Source organism: Monodon monoceros, unplaced genomic scaffold, assembly GCF_005190385.1.
Source record: "Monodon monoceros isolate NGI ecotype Baffin Bay Population unplaced genomic scaffold, NGI_Narwhal_1 Super_Scaffold_21, whole genome shotgun sequence".
In the NCBI taxonomy this organism is placed as follows: domain Eukaryota; kingdom Metazoa; phylum Chordata; class Mammalia; order Artiodactyla; family Monodontidae; genus Monodon; species Monodon monoceros.
In genome coordinates, this window is record NW_021703778.1 from 40,715,292 (window position 1) to 40,735,529 (window position 20,238).

Below are 20,238 nucleotides of genomic sequence, written 5' to 3' on the forward strand. Positions count from 1 at the left end.
TTAGTCTGACAAGAGTACTGAGTGGTCCCAAAGACAAAAGCTATGACATACAGCAGTTACTGCAATGGCAGCCCACTTTTATACGTGCATATAATCATCAGATTGTGTGATTATATAACCTCGAATGGTTGAGTTCAAGTCCTCAACCCAAGATTTTTGTCTATAACTCTGGGTGCTATGGATGTGGTTCAGGTGAGAAGAGTGTTGTTCCCCAAACATGATCCCATTTTTATTCCAAGATGCTTTGATGGGTCCTTGCTAAGTGCCTACAAGCTGATTCAAAGTCTGAAATTCAAAGTAAGAAGCCAGATGTAGTCAAGGCCGGCTGAAGGAGTTTCAGACTTTCTATTCAGACAGGAATAGATGTCAAAGGCCAGTACTCTGTTCCCTGCTTGGCCACTAGCTAAATGTGAGATTTCTAGGCTTCAGTTTTTGCATCTATAAATGATAAAGGTGAATTAGACAATTCCCCAAGCCCCTTTGTATTCTAAACTTTTATACTAATTGCCACTGAGAATCTCCAGGAGGTCAAAGATATTCTAACAAGGGTAAAGAATACTGTCCTGGAACCATGGATCATTCCCCCCCGACGGAAAAGGCAAACCCTCATTCAAAAAGGAATCCCCTTCCCCAGTAGACTTTTCACGTGCAGGGTTTCACAGGCCAGACAATAAGAACAGCTGTTGAAGGGGATCATGAATCTTGCCTGTTGTAAGTCCCTAAAGGCAATAAGCACGTTTTAAAACAAACATGCCTTGTTACAGCAAAGCCTGTGATGCACATTTCTTGGATTAAGTTCTTGAGATCTCTAAGTGCAGTACGCAAATAATACTAGTTGTATATCTTTTGCAATCTGGGAAATAGTAAAAAAAAAAAAGAATCTCTCTTTAGGCAAACCAACATATGGAGAGAAGGGCAGATGTACTTTTATGAGGCAGTTAGCCAAGTGGTTTAAGGTATGCCTTCTCAATGGAGAAAAAATTGTATTTATACTTGAACATTCCTTCTCAGGGGAAAGATGTTCTTGGTTATCATCTTTTCCAACTCCTTATCACAGACTCGCAATGAAAATGCTCATCCTTCAGGCTAAATGATATATCCATTTGCTTATACACATAGTATTATAAATATGCTAATAACATTTTGCATTAATGCAGAGGGTGAAAGTATTTTATAAGAGATACTTTAGCTCATTAATCCTCAGGATATCCATGAAATAGCTAGGGGAAAGGGATGGTTTGCCAACTTTTGCAAATGACAGGAAACTGCATGGTTTAAGCAGTTTGCTCAGATTGGTCAAATGAGCCCTGTGCAGGGCCTGATAGGACATCGGAATGCAGACTTCGAGTGTGGACAGGTTGACACGACCCTCCTCTCATAAAAAGATTGTGACCCTCATTTGCAGTGATTCAATGCTTTATTGTTCCACCCTTCTTGTCTGCCCTGGATCCTTCTAACAGCCTCCAGCTCATGGCCGTGGGAACCACTGGAAATGGGGAAGCAGCTGTCAGGTGAACTCAGGGAGTTTTTCCAAGCTTCACCTCCTCAGCCTCTGCTTCACTCCTCTCAATGCGTCTATGTCCTTTAAATCTGCATCTCAGCTGACCTGCATGGTTTTACCCCATTTCAACGGAATGATCTCATTCCAATCTCTTTTCTCCTTGCTTAATTTGAGGGCTTTTTAAAGATAGAGCCCCTAAGAAATGTCCCCCTGCCCTCCACCTCCCACACTCAACCTGCAGACGAAGAGCACTATACGCCACTGGGGCCTCCAGAATGTCACTGGTCATGACCTCAGCCTCGAACTCTTGTCCAAGGAAGGAAAAGGGACAAATAGAAAGCCACCAAGTTAGTGACAACAAACCCTGGCTCCCTTGGAAGGCTGAAGTCCCCACCAGGATGACAGGGTCTCCTGAATGTTTCCAGGAAAACCTCAGAGAGCCCCTTCAGTTGGGCCGCCATAAGGCTGTAGAGAGGAAGTTACCATGAGGGCGGTGTAGGTGTAGGGATAGTGGTAGGCCAGGTAGCAGACATCCTCGGCATGCGGGAAGGTGACGGCAAAGGTGAGGGTGTAATAGCACTTCCCAGACTCTGCCCCTGTGATGGCTGCGCTCTGGCGATAATGATTTCTACAAGAGAAAGGAGAAGAGACAAGAATGAGGGAAAGCTGGGGGAAACAGTCATTTAGGGTTCGAGATGCCATAAACCTTTGGTGTTATATACTAGCAAAACGTCCTTCACTTGAAACACCTGGTGAGCAAAATGTAGAAAACGGAGAAATAGAGAAGTGAGCTTACTGCCAGGTCATGAGCCCAAATCACCTACATCTAGGCTAATCCATCTGTCTCCTAATTGTGGCATCTATGCCATAGGCCTTTCCTTGCTGTGTCTGAAAATGAAGGCTATAGAGTCACTGAACTAGAAAACAGAGGAAAATGTGAATAATTCTGTTCTTCCTGGGATTTTATTAGACATATATTTTATTACCCAAATCTGGGTTCCTCAACCCCTGCCTCTCTCTAGATAAAAGAGTCCAGCTCCTCCTTTCCTTTCTGCCTGCCAGCTGGTTTATTAGCAATCACTACTCCATACAGAGTTCCAACTCAACACAATGTATGTCATCTTGTTATCATTGTAACAACCCATTGTGTGGATGAAAGAACAAAAGCTTAGAAAAATCCATTTGTCAAAGGTCAAAAGGCTAATAAGTGGCCAATACAGGACTCAAACCCAGATCTGCCCGCAAGGCCTTTGTTCTTTCCACTACACAATACTTTCTTCCCAAAGGAATACATTTGTCACCCCAAATGTGGTTCAGCTTCTTACAGCTTGAGAATGCACATTTTCCTTTGTCAAAGATGAAGAACCAATGTTGATACTTCAGAGGACAGTATCAAAGTAATTTGCACCCAGAAGTACATTCCAAGCAATATTTTCCCCATTCACTGCCAGTTACACTCCCTCCTTGCCTCTAGATGCTGAGACAGCTGTGCAGGCTTTCCTGAGAAATGTTATTATCAAGGCTGCATTATAATGCAAAATACATCAGGACACCAAAAGATGTAATTCCACCTTTGAACATTTACAATGTTGGCTTTCTTGTCCATTGTGCTTTGGGGTTTCATTGGGGGAAAGGGTGGGGATAGGGAAGAAACAGCAGATAATTATTCTGTGCGTTCTTGCAAATCTAAAAAATATGGATTATTCTTTTCTGCCTTTTTTGCTACCTTCATGACACCTCCCACCAAAGCAAAAAGATCAACTGAGCAAGAAAGGAAGAAACAGAAAATCTACTGTCTGGTTTTGTGTTTTTTTCAATATTCATAAAACTAAGAATGGGAGTAAGAGAAACTGGTAGTTCCATGGGCTATGACCTATCAGGCTATACATTTCTCTTGCATCAGCTTCTGCCAATGTGGCACCCTGGATCCTTGGTCATCCTAGGGAAAGAAGGAAATCCCCAACGATGTACCAGCTTTTCAGCAACCTATTAATAGGACCCATATCCCTTGTGACTACAGGACTAGAAACTTCAAAAAGGCAACTTTTTTTTTTGTTTTTCCTTGACCGCACTGCTCTGCATGCAGGATATTAGTTCCCTGACCAGGGACTGAACCTGCACCTGCTTCAGTGGAAGCAGAGTCTTAACCACTGGATCACCAGGGAAGTCCCCAAAAAGGTATCTTTACCCATGGTGCCATCTGGATCTTGCTACCTAATTGAGTCTATTTTCTCCAGATTTCCCCAAAGTTCTATAGTTTCTCGGGAGCTAAGGCTCTGATTATTAGCAAGTATGTAAAGAAGCAGATGGTAACTCAGAAAGCATGCAAACCACATATGCTCTACCTTTATTCATTCTGATTTCAAGGCTCCACTGCAATCACACATTTAGTTTACACCTAGCTGAACCTAGTCAATTACACCTCTCTTCTAAGTGAGATGAGCCAGTCAACATTTTGGTCAAATGGTCAACATTTTGACAACCAATCAGAATGTGGAATAGAGCTTCACATGCACGAGTGTGAAAACACACACACCACACATATATATTCATGAAGGTAAAAGCAGGTGGAAACATACATCCAGTGCCTTGCCATCCCCAAGTTTTTCACCTACATGCAGTGGAGACAGAGCCTGCATCTTTCCTCAAGATTAAGAAGATGCCCCCGAGGCCTGTGGGGGCGGTCTCATCTGACAGGAGCCTTGCTTGTTTTTAGGCTTCCCACTGTACTAAGTACACTGAAGTCACATCACAGGCACATTCATCCTAAGCAAATTCTACGCTACACCACCAGCCACCAGAGAGAACGAGAGAGAGAGTAAAAATAAGAATATGGAGACTCGCTGACCGGCCGACGCGCGAGCGAGGCGGAATCTTGAGTCACAGCCATGTTCCTGGTTAACTCGTTCTTGGAAGGGTGGAAGAGGCGGCGGGGGAGGCGGGGGCCTGGGCGGGGGCCTACGGAATGTGCTCGGAGGCCTGCTCAGCGGGCCGGAGGCGGCGGCGGCGGCAAAAGAGAAGGAAGCGGTGGCGGCGGCGGCGGCCGCCGCGGCGGAACTTCCGTACGCATCCTGGGCGGAGTCATTAGCGCCATTAGTGATGCGGCTGCGCAGTACAACCCAGAGCCTCCGCCCCCTCGCACCCATTACTCCAACATCGAGGCCAATGAGAGTGAGAAGGCCCGGCAGTTCCGGAGGCTCTTTGCCCAGCTGGCTGGAGAGGATATGGAGGTCAGTGCCACAGAACTCGTGAACATTCTCAACAAAGTCGTGACCCGACATCCTGATCTGAAGACTGATGGTATTGGCATTGTCACATGTCGCAGCACGGTGGCTGTTATGGATAGTGACACGACCGGCAAGCTGGGCTTCGAGGAATTCACGTACTTGTGGAACATCAAAAAGTGTTAGGCCATATACAAACAGTCTGACATTGACCGTTCAGGGACCATTGGCAGCAGTGAACTCCCAGGGGCCTTTGAGGCAGCAGAATTCCGCCTGAATGAGCATCTCTACAACATGATCATCCGACGCTACTCGGATGAAGGAGGGAACATGGATCTTGACAACTTCCTCAGCTGCCTGGTAAGACTGGATGCCATGTTCCGCGCCTTCAAATCTCTTGACAAAGATGGCACTGGACAAATCCAGGTGAACACCCAGGAGTGGCTGCAGCTGACCATGTATTCCTGAACGGGAGTCCCAGACCTGCCCCCTCATCACCTCACTGTAGGAGTCACCTTGGACTCTTCGGTCTCCCCCAGGGTTGATCCTGTTTGCAGTCACATCTTCATGGCTCCTCCTGACCCACAGGCCTTTCTGTTCTCCTAGCCCTTGGCGCCTGGATTCTCAGTCAACAGCCAGGGCCCAACATGCTTCAACACACCCTGCCCCAGCACACCCATCTCACATCTACTCCATAACCCCTCTCTTGAATCTGTGCCAAGCCCAACGTTTGTGTTACTTGCACACCCCAAGGGCCCTTCTCTCAGTTCTGGATCACTCCAGTCCCTACACACCCTGGCACACCCATTCAGTTACCACCCAGGCAGCTGAACTCCAGGCCATAACAGGCCACATGCCCCAGTGTCTTTGTCTGTATTCTGCTCCCAGCCTGCCAGGCCCAGGAGGAAATAAATTCACCCTAGTTGCTGCTCTCTCCGAAAGAAAAAAAAAAAAAGACTATGAAATTCCCATCCCTAGGCTCTTTCCACCATTCAAACCAAAACTGGACTCCAGGCAGGGAACAGCTACAGTGAAATGGAGAGAGAAATAAAATAGAATAATTTTTAGCTTTTGAGCTTCTGTGGACCAAGGTTCTAGTGATTTAAGGAAAGTTTAGAATGGTAGTTTGGGCTATAAAATCTACCTCCTCACCCTCCCAAAACACACACACACACACACACACACACACACACACACACACACACACACCTGCTGTACACACACCCTTGCTGTAGCTTCATGGGCAAGATTGTCGTGGGCATGACTAAAAGCTCCCCACTAATAATCCAGCCCTCTTCAGGATGGTTGCTGATGGCTGGAATTTAAGAAAAATGAAAATCACCTCATTTAGGATGAGTTTCAGCTAAAGGAGATTCACTTGCAACCCTAATCCAGGGTCTAAACTGTAGGTGAAACTAAAGCAAACGTCAGGCTTCCCCACTGGAGTCTCCTGGTGGCTGCATTGTAGTGGGAGAGTCCCGGAGATGATTCCACCTCTAGCAAAGGTTTCCTCTTCAGAAACCTTTAAACTTTCCCAAGTTCACCTTCTTCAAAGTGAAGTGTTCCATAAATCTCCAAAGTGAAACACTTGGCTTGCTACAATTAGATCTGTCCATGGTAAAGTGAGATCCTATCAAGTTCTTTTTGTTTTCCCAATTATGATATGAACATACTGAGGGATGTTTGCAAGGCAGTAACATTCATCCTTTATATTTCAAATGGTTCCCATGTTCTTTCTTTGTATAGAAATGCTTTCCTTCTTCCTCATTTAGCCAACTCTTCTTCCTCCTTCAAGACTCAACGCAAGTGTTTCCTCTTTCAGGAAGTCTTCCCCAATATCCACCCTTTTACATAATTCTTATCACATTGTGCCTCTCCTTCACTGCCCATGCTTTATGTCAGGGATTATGCTTATTTGTCTGTATATCTTCACGCTTGGGCACAGTACCTGGACTTAGCAGCTGTTCAGCTAAGGCCTGTAGAATAAATGGACCTAAGGCTCTAGAAGTAATAATTAGAATACTTGGCATATCTTATCTCTAATCCTAATTATATCCTTTCAAGGTATTATTATGCACACTCTACAGACTGGGAAAATTGAGATGTTAAGTGTCTTGAGGAACTCCACACAACAAGCACAATAAACAGGATTCAACCCTAGGTGTGGGCTTACCCCAAAACCAAGATTATTTTTCATTTTATCACCTGTCTCATAAGAATGGATAAAAGGACAAGAGGTCTTTTGGTTCAATTCAGCAAGGAAGAATTTGAAGTTTCGGTTTTCATAAATCAGAGATACCTATAAACCTGAAGTCTAAAATAACAGAAGGAATGTAAAATAATCCAGATGATAGCTAGTGAGAAAATTATTCATACCACTATGATTCTTTATGTCACTGGTATTTGATGCCACTAAGAAGCTTCTACTAATTACTAATAATTGCTAACACTCACTGAACATCCACTATGCACCAGACACTGTTGTAAGATTTCCATGTGCTTTATCTCATTTCACTTCATCCTCAGCACAGATTTATCAAGTAGATACCATTATTATCCCCTTTTACTGATGAGGAATCTGAAGTTGAGAGAGGCTGGAATAATTTGCCCCAAGGTCACATCATTAATGAGTGGTAGAAGTTTCACTCCAGAAACTTTCTCTCCTTGGTCTGCTCTTCTTGGCGGAGAAGAAACCTGGTGAAAACCAAGTGTGCTCTCAAATATGCCAGATCCTAGATGCATGTTGGGTCAAAGATGATATGGATAGATCAGCCATTCCACAGTTAAAAGGCTCCCCTTTCCTTTTCCATTCCCTGAACAATTTATCCTCGGAAGGGTCTGCACTTTTAAAATCATAAAGCTTTCAATGAAGCAAGGAGCAAAGTACACAAATGCATGGTGGTGAACCCAGTCTCCTTCCATTTGTACGTTAAAATATGCTGGGAAGTCATTTTTTTTTATTTTATCTTTGAGGAGTATTTTTTTTTCTGTGTGTGCATGAGAGAAGCAAATGCCAAGATAGAGAGTGAATTAGATAACCTTATAATGACCATGGCTCTGTTTAACATGGGAGCATCATTTCATTTAACAGGATCTAATAAGGCAGGGCAGTCAAGTCACCAGGCTGCCCTGTGTCTGCAGAGTTTCTAATATTCTGTATAGCACCAAATCTCTCTCCTGAGATCCCTGGGAAGGATGCATGATGGCAGAGCTCTTGTATGACATTCATCTTCATGAGTGAGCTGTTGCATCTCCTCTCACGAGCAGAGATAAATGTCAGAAGAGATCAGCTGTTGTGTATTACATGGCCACTCTGAGCATGCAGCTTCCCTCCCTCTGCCCTTCAGCACCAAAATTACTTTAGACCAGAGCTGGGAGAAAATTCAAAAAGGTGTGAGGCTGTGTACATTAGAGGGAGAAGCAGACCGCAGGGAAGTAAATAAAGCAGGAACTAAAACAATCCTTGCTTGCTTTTACAAGAGGCATGGAAAAATAAGCCTGCCCATTTCTGTTCTTCCCTCTAGAGGATCCCTTTTGATTTTCCGGCTTAGGGATCTGCCAGGTGGGTGGGCGAGGGGGTGGGATGGGGGGGAGGAGGTACCCCAGGGGAGGGGCAAGAAGATCAGATCTGCTGAACACAGGGAGAAGATATTAGGATTTCTCTTTAAATTTATTATGATCTAATAAGGAAGAAAGAAAGTTGTCTAAGGTTTAATATGGGGATGGACAACGCTGCCCTTATGCTGTCCAAGTCAAGCTACTATGATGAATAATTATAAAACAAGCTAGATTACACTACAGCAGTCTTATCCATTCTTCTCTGTTGTTTCCCAGGGCTGGAATATGAAAAATGCATTACATTTTATATCTATGGTTTTCATATGTCAGGTAGTTTAGTATCGACTGCTGTACAGTAGGCTTCCTGAGGGAGGGATGAGAATAGCTCACCATCTCTCTCATTCTTTAGATTTTAGCTTCTGGCAAGCTATTTAAACTTGCAGAAGCCTTCTCTAGTGGCTCTACAGATTATATTATCTAAATTAAACTAAACCCTGCAATATAGATAATTAGTTTTTTCTAAATTCTGCTTGATATTCAGAGGTTGATAATAATATTACACTTTAAACACAAATGACCAAGAAAATGAAAGAACTGACGTGACCTACCTCCTACCTTAATATTAGCTCTTTCTCAAGAATTCTTATCTGTGTAAAAATTATTTAACTAGATTGGAGAAGTTAACCGCAATTTTTCAAAATTAGCCAAAAGGCAATTTACAACTATATTTTTCATGGTAAACCTTAAGGGTATAGGATGCCCCGAGTTACCAATAGTAAAAAAAATATATAACAATTTTACATTTAAAATTTAAAGATTTAAACTTAAAATTATTTTTCTCATCTTTTCCCCATGTCTTAAAATTCTAAACTTTCTGCATGTTTTCTAGTATGCATAATATATTAGTATAGTAGGGCGTGTATAATTGATTTTTTAAAATTATGAACAATTCTATATTCAAAGTACATGCATTAGTATATCTTATCAAAATAGTCTGGAGATCACTTTCTAAGTGATAATGCTCGGACCCACAAAGCAGTCAGCCCACCTCCTTAACTGATCACTGTTGCTATCACTTTTTGAAGGAAATGGATATCCGATTCTTTCTGAGTACTCTTTTCTTTCACCCTCCCATAGATATACTCAGGTACCATGGCTCATGGTTCTCTACACAATAAGCACCCTGGCACCCCCTTTAGAACATGGTACTAAATATAAGAATGTAATAGAAATAAGACTTCTGAGTTCCTGATGACATACTGGAGACAAAGAAATAGGAGGTAAAGTTCTCCCAAATTAATACATTAGAGAGCATAAAGTCAGGGATGAAGCCACGAAACCTTCAAAAGCAGATCAACTCAAAGATTGTGATGGGTAAAAGAAATAAATAAATACATTGTATAATCTAAGGCATTGTATGGTAGGGAAAGGCACTCTGATTTGCAGTTGAATAGAGACATACATAATATATCTATCCTGTTGTTAGATCACATTATTGGAAATATGTTAACACAATGTGGTGAACTGGTGTAAAACAAACTATGTTATAATGTAGCAATCTTATCCATTCATCTCTGTTGTATTCATGGCTGGAAGATGAAAAATGAATTACATTACACATTCATGGTTTTCATGTTACCCCTCTGTTACTCTTTAATCACATAACAATTGTCTTGTTAATGAATCTAAAAGCTATTAACACTAACATTGTCATTCTTTAGGCCAAGGCTCCGCTTTGGGATGTTTGATTTCTTCCTTTTCCTCTTGGCAGATTCTAAATCCCCTTAAGCCCATGCCTGATCCCCCACCTCCAAGGAAGCAGCCTCCAGGGAGAGCTATCCCCCCCTCCTTCCCCCAGAGGATGCTGAATGTTATGTTTGTCCAATCTCTTACTAACCTCCAGATCCAAGCCCACTGCAAGCTGGGTCTTTCATGTTTATTTAGAATTACTATTTCTCGAAGACACTAAAAGTTATCCTTGACACACAGAAGTCCAAATTTATGCTTCCATTATTTTCCCCTACAGCTGTGGCCCCTGTCACCTTGAGACGATTTTAGTCTCAATCTCTTTGGACCATAAGAGGATCCTGAGAGTCTGTAGATAGGTGGGTCAGAAAGTCATTGCTATGGAAAACCAACAACATTGTATGGCTTTGCTATTGTTCTGAAGAATATAATGAAAATACTACCCAGGTCCATATTCTAATACATCCAAGACTAAAGACTGCTGACTCTTTCATTACAAACTGTTAGCCCATCTCTGTGCTTTATAGACTATCCTTACTTCTACGGTGATGATTGCCCTTGTGTCTGATAGAGCAACAAGACTCTTGACCTTCTTATCTGTCAATGCTCCTGTCCTTACAGTCTCAAAAGCCAAGAGGCGTAAGCATTTTTACTCTTTCTTTTTGATATTTGCAACTATCCTGAACTCAAGAATGCCTGATAATATTTTTAGGGGCCTCCTGTAATCTCAGAAAGAGATATAAATTACTTTATCCAAGAAAATAAGTACTAGCCTATCAGTTTTTTATAAGAAACCAGCAACAAGCTAATAATTAGCTACATAGTTTCTACCTGTCCACACTCCCTATCCTTTTTTTGTCTTATGAATTTGTATTTTATTTTCTAGCAAAGGAAAATGCACAAATAAGCAATTCATGGGTCTGGAATGCATGCATGTATTTTATCAAAATATATGGATAATTCAAATTTCATTACAACTTTACAGGATACATTGATGAAAGTGGCTACTGATCAAGAGTTGAAGATGAATTCTGAAAACACCTTTCTCTTCTATTTTTTCCAAAATTTATCTTTCTGTGGAGGAACAGTTACTTAAGTATATTTCTCACATATTCATGTTTATCTGCTTTGGAAAACTGAAGCATGGGATGGATAAGAATAAGTTAGAATATCTCACACTTTTTGTTCACTGGGACCAATGGAAACAGGAAAAGAACTGAAGCTTGATGCACTAATCATAGGTTGAGTCTATATAATAATATCCAACAGTAAGGTCTAAAGGTTTTAAGGTGTTTAAATAAGAATAGGTGACTTTTCAGAAAATCAAAAGATATTTCTTGAGGTCTACTGTGGGTGCCATTTAACACGCTTAGGCTTCTGAAGGACAGAGCATTTGCCATTGGAAGAGTGACAAGTACAGCAGACAAGCATAGATTGCTCAGGTTTATAATATTAACATGGAGAAGCAGGAAATTGAGAGAGAACAGAAGAGCAAAGGAAGCTAACAACACTCTAACTTACTTGTAATAACAGATTTCATAGCCTGTCCGTACCCAGGCAGGTCTGCCAAGAAGAGCCTCCTTCACAGAATACAGAGTTGGCTGCATCCCTACACAAAATAAAGGCAGGATTAATCCATTAGGTCAGGGGGTGGGGAATAGAAAAGGAGAACTGTGGTAGGTTGAATAATGGCCCTCAAAGATGCCCAGGTCTTAATCCATGGAAGCTGTATATTAACCTTATATGACAAAAGGGACTTTGTAGATATGATTAAATTAAGTACCTTGAGATGGGGAGACTATCCTGGTGGGCCCTAAATTCAATCACACATGTCTTTCCAAGAGGGAGGTAGAGAGAGGTTTGAGTACAGAGGAAAAGCAATGTGGCTGAAGTAGAGAGATTTGAAGATGTTATGCAGCTGACTTTCAAGATGGAGGAAAGGGCCATGAGCCAAAGAATGTGAGGAACATACCTCTAAAAGCTGGAAAAGGAAAGGAAACAAATAATCCCCTAGAATGTCCAGAGGAAGCATGGCCTTTCCAACACCTTGACTTAAGACCAGTGAAACTGATTTGGGACTTGTGGACTCCAGAACTGTAAGAGAGTATATTTGTCTTCTTTGAAGCCACAAAATGTGTGACAATTTGTTACAGCCGCTGCATCAAGTGAATACAAGAGTCAAGGCTCACCTTTTCTCTTTCTATACCAGCGAGAGTCTATTTAATCAGTACAAAATAGAGGTAATGTCCTATGCTCGGACCTGGAGCTACGGGGAATATTTTTTCCTTACTCAGAGCCACTAATACATTAGTATGTGAGCCAGCAATAACACGCAGGATTTCCCATTTCTAGAAACATTCAAAATAAATATGGGCTACTAGTCAGTCATTGTCCCTTGAACGCCCCCTCTAAAATTGCCACAGGTATTCAGGAGAATTTAAACTTTCTCCAGAGTTTTCTGAGAGTGTAAATCAGTGTTGTCCAATGGAATTGTGCCGTTTGCCTGTCTGTGACAAATATCAACAGATCAGTACATTTGCTCCTATGGGATTTAGGAGGTGGAGAGAAGGAATAAATGAGAGGGCTCACTGGCCTCAAAAAGTTGAAGGTGGGTCAAGGGAGGCAGGAAGTGGTGGAAAGTTATGTGAGGTATTAACATTTCATAGCAGAGGGAGAGTTTCAAGCTTCCCCTCCCATAGCAGCAATTTACCATAGGTTGGCGGCCATCTTGAGATACCTGGCAACCAAAACGTGTCAGTCCAACTTCAAACCCTTTGCAACCCAAGCAGGGCTTCTGATAATAATTCAAGCACTCAAAAGTGACATCATTTTTGGTGTTATTGAGAAAGTCTCTATTTCCCAAGAGCTCATACCGTAATTGAACTGGCTGTTGGCCTTCTCACAGTTGATAATGTTGAAGCGATAAGGGACCGCCTCCCTCATACCGCTCACCTTGAAGTAGAACCACTGCTGGTGCTGTGTGCTATTCACATCAGCATTGATCAGTAAGTCGTACTCCAACCTGCAAAGTCAGAAGCAAGATCAGAGGGTTAAAAGCCTTTAAGAGAACTTCCAACACTGAGAAATCTACACATCTCAGGTTCTGGATGATAGATGTAAGATCCAGGATCTTGGTTGGCTGGTAAGTTATAGTTATCATCCTTATCTCACAATATTGGACAGAGGCTTTGGAAATTTAAGGAGGGGGGAGCAGTGTCCTGGTATTAGAAGAGTCAGTTATACAATTATAGCCTATCTTTTTATTAAATGGTAATGAAGTTTCTGTCCAGCTGGAAAAATGCAAGTGTGCTCTATCCCGGAGAAAATGTGGTCACATCTGGTTGCATATGCCATTACTATTTGATGTTAGACATGACTTTTGAGCATCAGTCTCCTCAAATGAAAAATAGAAATAGTGTCTAGGGACTTCCCTGGTGGCACAGTGGTTAAGAATCTGCCTGCCAATGCAGGGGACATGGGTTCGAGCCCTGGTCGGGGAAGATCCTACATGCCACAGAACAACTAAGACCATGCGCCACAGCTACTGAGCCTGTGCTCTAGAGCCTGCGAGCCACAACTACTGAGCCTGCATGCCACAACTACTCAAGCCCGTGCACCTAGAGCCCATGCTCCACAACAAAGAGAAGCCACTGCAATGAGAAGCCCGCACACTGAAATGAAGTGTAGCCCCCACTGGCCGCAACTAGAGAACGCCCGCACGCAGCAACAAAGACCCAACACAGCCGTAAATAAATAAATAAGTAAATTAAAAAAAAAGAAGTAGTGCCTAAACTTGCAGTACTGTTTGTAAAGATTAAGTAGTATAATATATGTAAATCCCCAGCAAGGCAACAAACATGAATTAGACTGGCAATGAAAGATCTGTCTGTTTGTTTTCTCCCTTTTTAACTGATTTAGTTTACATGAAGTAAAGTACACAGATCTTAAATGTACAGCTCAATGAGTTTAAGCAAATTCATCTGGATACACCTGTGTGACAACTCCCTGGATCAATATGTAGAACAGTTCTAGCACCCCAGAAAGTCCTTATGTGTCCCCACCCAATCACTATGTCTCCAAAAAATTACTTTTTCAAGCTTGAGCAACAGAATTAGCAATAAAGCTTTGACTTAAACATTATCATCAGGATATTTCATTTTCAGAAATATTCTTATCCCATCCCCTTGGCATGCTCTTTGAGTTGCTCTTCTAGAAAGGGCAATGGTTTTGCCCTGATTCATTCATACTCACCTACTCTGGCCCTCTGATTAAATGGCAGTGTATAGTGAGATTTGTGGAAGAGGAGAGCTTTGTTGAAGCCGTAGAAGAGCAGATGGTGCCCCACCCCTCCCATCGTCGCTATAAGCAACACACTCTAACCACTGAACTCACCATACAATGAATGAAGCTATAGTTGGCACTACAGAGACACTCATGAGAACAATTCCAGGAAGTCTATGACCCTCAAATTGTCTGCTATGCCCACAATGCTCTCTCCAAAAAGTGATCATAAAAAATCCTTGCCTGTAAGTAGGTTTGTTTTCTGTCATTTGACCCTGTCACCCAGACCACAACTGATGAGTTTAGGATTCTACACTCTGGCCAAAGGCAGATATAAAGAGAAAGACCTGAGTAAGGCCAGGAGCTTAGGCACATCCTGGACTGCTCATTTTCTCACTAGGAGATTCCTATTCAGGTCTTCCCTCCTGGATCCTTGGAACATGATAAATGAAGAGAATAAATAATAAAAGCAGGAGCTGTAGAATGAAGAGGCTGAGATAGCAAACAAGAAAGAGAAGGAGGGGCTTCTCTGGTGGCGCAGTGGTTGAGAGTCCGCCTGCCGATGCAGGGGACATGGGTTTGTGCCCCGCTCTGGGAAGATCCCACGTGCCACGGGAGGGGCCGCAACAGCGAGAGGCCCGCGTACCGCAAAAAAAAAAAAAAAAAAAAAAAAAAAAAAGAAAAGAAAGAAAGAGAAGGAGGCTGAGGAGGAATCTTAACATGCCTGCCTTTCCCTTCTCCATCCCAAACAGCTCCACTTGTATTTGTTATACATTGGGCTTCCTTGAAATATTTCATGTATCAGAAAAAATTACTTACCACTCACCACGTCCCAAAAAGGGAAAACTTCGAAAATGTCTCCTTGGAGGGGGATACAAAACAGGGCTGAGCCATACTGAGTATGGCCCCTGCAGCTTTCCTTACTTACTCACGCACTTGGATGGCTTTGCGAAGATTTCCAGACTCAAACTTGGAGAAGAACCGTAAGCAGTCAGAAGTGGTATCTTGCAAAGGCCTATAATGAAACAGAGAACCTCTGAACATAGGACTTATTGCTATTCTTGGGCACAGTTTATTTAACATTTCTTAGAGATAAGCTTTCTCTTACAGATCTTTAACCCGAATTTTCACTGTGTTGATTTTAGGAGAAGGAACGGATTACTAACTTAAAACATTCCTATGCTCATGCCATTAAAAGGATATTCTATACTCCCACCCCCCTCATTCCACTGATGTTCAAGACCACCTACCAAGGCTCATCTAGACTGAAGACAACTTTATTTATAATATCGCTTGGCTGGATGAGCCTCCGGACATCCTCAAATATTTTGATCCTGGAAAAGAAAATCAGAAACATTTTAAGGGTTGGCCCTCACTCCTTACCCCATTCATCCTATGGTCATGTGGGAAGGGCCTTAGGACTCATCAGAGAATTATGAAAGAAAAATGTAATAATGCTCCAACCTGGAGCTGAATGAGTACAAAAAGCACCACCCCTCCTTCCTTTTCTTCTTTATCAAAAAATAAAACTACACTGAGCGGTAGGAATGTAGGAAGCAGTGATGCCAGATTTTAGTTTTAGGAGGATTCTCTACTCAAAGCAGAGTATTGTCAAGAGCATTTGGGCTGAGGGGCTTTGAAGCCTCTGGTTGTGTGAATAAGAGGGCCCTCTGCACTAAGACAGTTTTGAAGGAGACACTAGGATTGCTGATGGTCTGGGAGGCTCCAATAAGCCTTTGAATTCTTGTGTCATTTATAGTCCTTGGTTCTGTTTGCTCCAGAAGACTATGGTCAATCTTCTCTCTGAGAAACACCAATATCTGGGAGATTTAAGTAAGAGGGAGGAAGGATACCTAGGGAATATTTCAGATTCCCTCCTTGAATTTCTGATCCAGGTCTCTGGGGCGGCGAGGGGTAGGAGAAGGGGGAGGGAAGGTCAATATGAGGCCTAGACTCAGGGGAAAGATGTCCTGTCCAGTGGGGAGCTATTGCTGGGCCAGCCCCTGTGGTGTGTCTCTCAGGAACTTGAGCATGGAGATAAGGTCAGAGGGGTGAGGTCAGAGATGTCAGCCAGGAGACCAAGTGGGAGCAGTTCTTGGGATCCACCATGAATTTGCTGATGAACTTGCTAATAAGTTAAGAAAACTTACTGCTATGCATACTTTGCTCCATAGACTTAGTGTATGCATACTTGGTATATTTTCTGGGAAAATAGTTTTCTCCTTGAGTTTAGTAATTTTCTTTTTAATCTCGCTATGCCTATCCAAAGGCAAAGCTCCGTTTCATGCATCCTGGGAATAATCCATCACACAACGTTTCTTCCCTGCAGGATGCATTTCTTTTCCTTATAATCCTCAGTGATGCAGCAAAACTATTCCCCGAGCCAAGTCAGGTTCTATAAGGTTGGGACTGTGGGATGGAGGTTCACCACCTCCTCTCATTAACAAGAGATCAGATTCCAATTTGCAGTAAATGAGAAAAGTGATCCCAAATAATCCATACTTGTTTTTGCCTGAGAACCTTCCCTTAAGGAATGATCCCAGTATTTGGAGAAACTGGACAATCTTTCCATTTTGTAGGATTTGCAATGGATATGGGGTAAGGGGTTGCAGTAGAATCATCTAAGAAATTCTTTTTGTGGAAACACATGTCTACCACCACCCTACCCTTGGCTCTGAAATGTCCTAGTAGGGAGGCAAGCTTGTAAATTTGGCGAAAATTTCCTTAAGGCTTTTTTTTTTTTTTTTGTGGTACACGGGCCTCTCACTGTTGTGACCTCTCCCATTGTGGAGCACAGGCTCTGGACATGCAGGCCCAGCGGCCAGGGCTCACAGGCCCAGCCGCTCCACGGCATGTGGGATCTTCCCGGACTGGGGCACGAACCCGTGTCCCCTGCATCGGCAGGCGGACTCTCAACCACTGCGTCACCAGGGAAGCCCTCCTTAAGGCTTTTAACATGCTCCTGACTAATGCTCACTTTCCTGAAGATAACAGAATTATCTGTACAAACCATTCCACCTACAAAAATACTAAAGAAGAAAAAATATATATAGCTCCCAAGGTAGTAGCACCATCACCTTTGGACTCCACATTTACGTTCCAACATGGACTGGGCAGAGGGAGGTGGACAATGCCCCCAGAAATCAGGAAATGCCGTCATTGTGAAGTCAGACACAGATCTGGTTCTTCTAGCTTTGGCCATATAAAGATAGGGGTCATGGAAGGCGACATGCGTCGGATGTGTCTGCAGGAGCTTATCTATTAATTCAGCAGTTTCTCTAGGTCTAGTGGAATTGGAAAAGGAGGCACTTATCCTTGGGCAGGAAATCGCATCTATGTCCCAAGCATCCTCTTTGAAGGACGCCTGAATGTCTGAGATTTCACTTCCAGAAGAACCTATCCCAAGACCATTGGATTGTGCATTTCGGTATGGGTTCATTCCAGGTCCTTTTTTGGAGGTTAGATGTATGTTGGACCTCCCCATCTTCACTCTGCTCAGAAGGGAGGTCTGGACAGGGACTTCTCTTTCTTGTCCCCAGGAGATTTGGTCCTTATTCAAGCAAAGCCCTTTTGGGGAGGCAGCAGTCAGAATGTGGTGGTGACTGGCATACTGAGTCTTGTCAAAGTTCAAACCATCTCCAGGTTTGGACTCCAGTTCCTTCAGGTTAAAAGTGGAAAAGAATACGTCAGTGTTTCTTTCCAAGTACAGAATACAATCTGAACCCTGTCCTCACTCTTTGGGCACAGAGCTAAGCATAAATCCTGAGCACTGGAAAACTTTTTCCAAGGTCAGTCAAGGAAAGACTAAGCTTCAAGAGTCAAAGAAATGGCAGAATCCTAGAAACGCACTTGGAAGGGGCATTTGGTGGGTCTAGTATGAGTCTATGCAGTACATGAACGCCTCCTACAACACCCCCAATCATTTACACTCTGGTTGAAAGACTCATTTACAGAAACTTCCCTGTATCCCAAGGTGGTTCCTTTTATTTGAGGATCATTCTGATTGTTTAAGAAAAATTCTTTTTTATTCTGAATTAAAATTTCCTTCCCTGAAACTTTTACCCACCAATGCCCTTCTGCTTTCTAGAGTGAAATACAATATGTCAGCTCCGTTCTATAAGTGACTTAGCATGTACCCTTAGATATGGCCAAATTCATGGTTTATTAAGAATCATAAGAAAATAATGGAGGTCCAAAAGCAGGTCTAAATTTTGGTGGGAGCAGCAGCAGAAGAAGCAGCAGCAACCAACTACTGGATTAACATGACCAGGTATAAGGTGCTTGATTTGTTTCTGCTAACAAAGAAACCCTAGAGTCAGGCTGGTCACCTTCAGAAAGCCATCTCATACAACCATCCCACTCTCACAAGAGAAAGATTAAATCACCATGAATTTTCACTTGCTTTCCCAGGACGTGAGAGGAAGGCACCTTGCCCACCAGACAACAGGCAGCAATGTGAACCTTCATCCTACTTCCTTCCGAGGTGATGGGTGTCAGATTGTACTGATAGGACCCTTGCATGCATCCTATCTCTGCCACCTTGTCACATTTTTGTTTAGCCTTTTACTTCCCTCTCAGAAAGATCCCAGAAGCAGATGGCTAAAGATGAGCAATGCTTTCCATCTGGAGACCAGTTTGGATTCCCAGGGTCTGCAAAGAACCCATTAGCATCACCGAGGAGTAGAACCATGGCATACATTCTACCTCAAAACTGCAGGAGAGCTCAAGACACATCGCCTCATATTGCATCAGTTCCTCTTCAGGTCGATCAAGACCAGGTTTGGAGCTCAGCTTGTTCACATCTGTTTCCAAGTCATCATCCTACAATGGCACATTCAAAAAATATGTTACAATCAGGAGAGCCATCCTGAGAAATATCGAGACAAGCTACAGATGTGACTTTTCAGAATCCTGGGACACGGTTTCCTGGCCTCCAAGTTATAGTGCTAGCCTAGTCAAGGATAATTTAATAGGTAAGGCTGTATTTTTTAAATACTAAGAAAGATTATAATTTTTCTCAGTGCTCATGTTAGTATTTATCAGCCTTCATCATAAATAATATATGTAAAATGAGATGAACTATGTTAACGATGAAGCACAATACCAAAGAATTGTTTTTATCTCATCACCACTGTCTTTGACATAACTGTAATTGTCGTACCTATTCATCTATCTACCTATTTAGGTCACTCTTTTCACAAACGTTTAATGAGCACCTACTATGAGTGGGCACTCGCCTAGGTACTAAAGACTCATTGATAATTGAACAGACCAAGGTCCATGATTCCATAGAACTTGCCTTCTAGTGAGAAAAGGAAGACAGTAAGAAAGCAAACAAATGAGCAAGGTAACTTCAAACAGTGATAAATGTCATGGGAAGAATGAGAGGTGGTGAAGTGACTGTGAGTGAGGCTGGGGTACAAAGAAGTTAAGGAGGTCACTTTTTTTTTTTGCAGTACGCAGGCCTCTCACTGTCGTGGCCTCTCCTGTTGCGGAGCACAGGCTCTGGACGTGCAGGCTCAGCGGCCATGGTTCACGGGCCCAGCCGCTCCACGGCATGTGGGATGTTCCCAGACCGGGGCACCTGCATCGGCAGGTGGACTCTAAACCACTGCGCCACCAGGGAAGCCTGGAGGACACACTCTAACAATAGTGGCCAACAAGGCAAAGACTTGGGGGAAGAAATTACTAACAGAAAAAGAAAAAAATAAAGCAACTTAAATTTGCTTACAGAAAGAAGGTGGCTGAATGTATACACACATATACAAGAATTTATATATATAACTGAATCACTGTTGTATAGCAGAAATTAACACATTATAAATCAATTATACTTCAATAAAATAAATTTTTAAAAATTTTTTAAAAATAGAAAGTGGCTAAAGCATAAAGAATAAGAGGAAGACTGTAGGAGTCAAGATTCCAGAA

The 20,238-nt window shown here is 42.6% G+C and overlaps 1 protein-coding gene and 1 pseudogene across 1 annotated transcript in view; one reads left to right on the plus strand and one right to left on the minus strand.

The window, feature by feature from the left end:
- AGBL1 (ATP/GTP binding protein like 1) overlaps nt 1-20,238 on the minus strand; it is a gene marked incomplete at its 5' end in the record, with an annotated part of 782,586 nt that overhangs the window by 647,906 nt on the left and 114,442 nt on the right. Inside the window, 7 exons of the mRNA XM_029237077.1 lie at nt 1,985-2,129; nt 11,551-11,638; nt 12,903-13,051; nt 15,239-15,325; nt 15,561-15,644; nt 17,388-17,968; nt 19,015-19,131. Of these exons, the coding sequence (XP_029092910.1) occupies nt 1,985-2,129; nt 11,551-11,638; nt 12,903-13,051; nt 15,239-15,325; nt 15,561-15,644; nt 17,388-17,968; nt 19,015-19,131 (1,251 nt within the window). The remainder of the gene's footprint in view (nt 1-1,984; nt 2,130-11,550; nt 11,639-12,902; nt 13,052-15,238; nt 15,326-15,560; nt 15,645-17,387; nt 17,969-19,014; nt 19,132-20,238) is intronic.
- On the plus strand, nt 4,390-5,208 carry LOC114904473 (annotated as a pseudogene).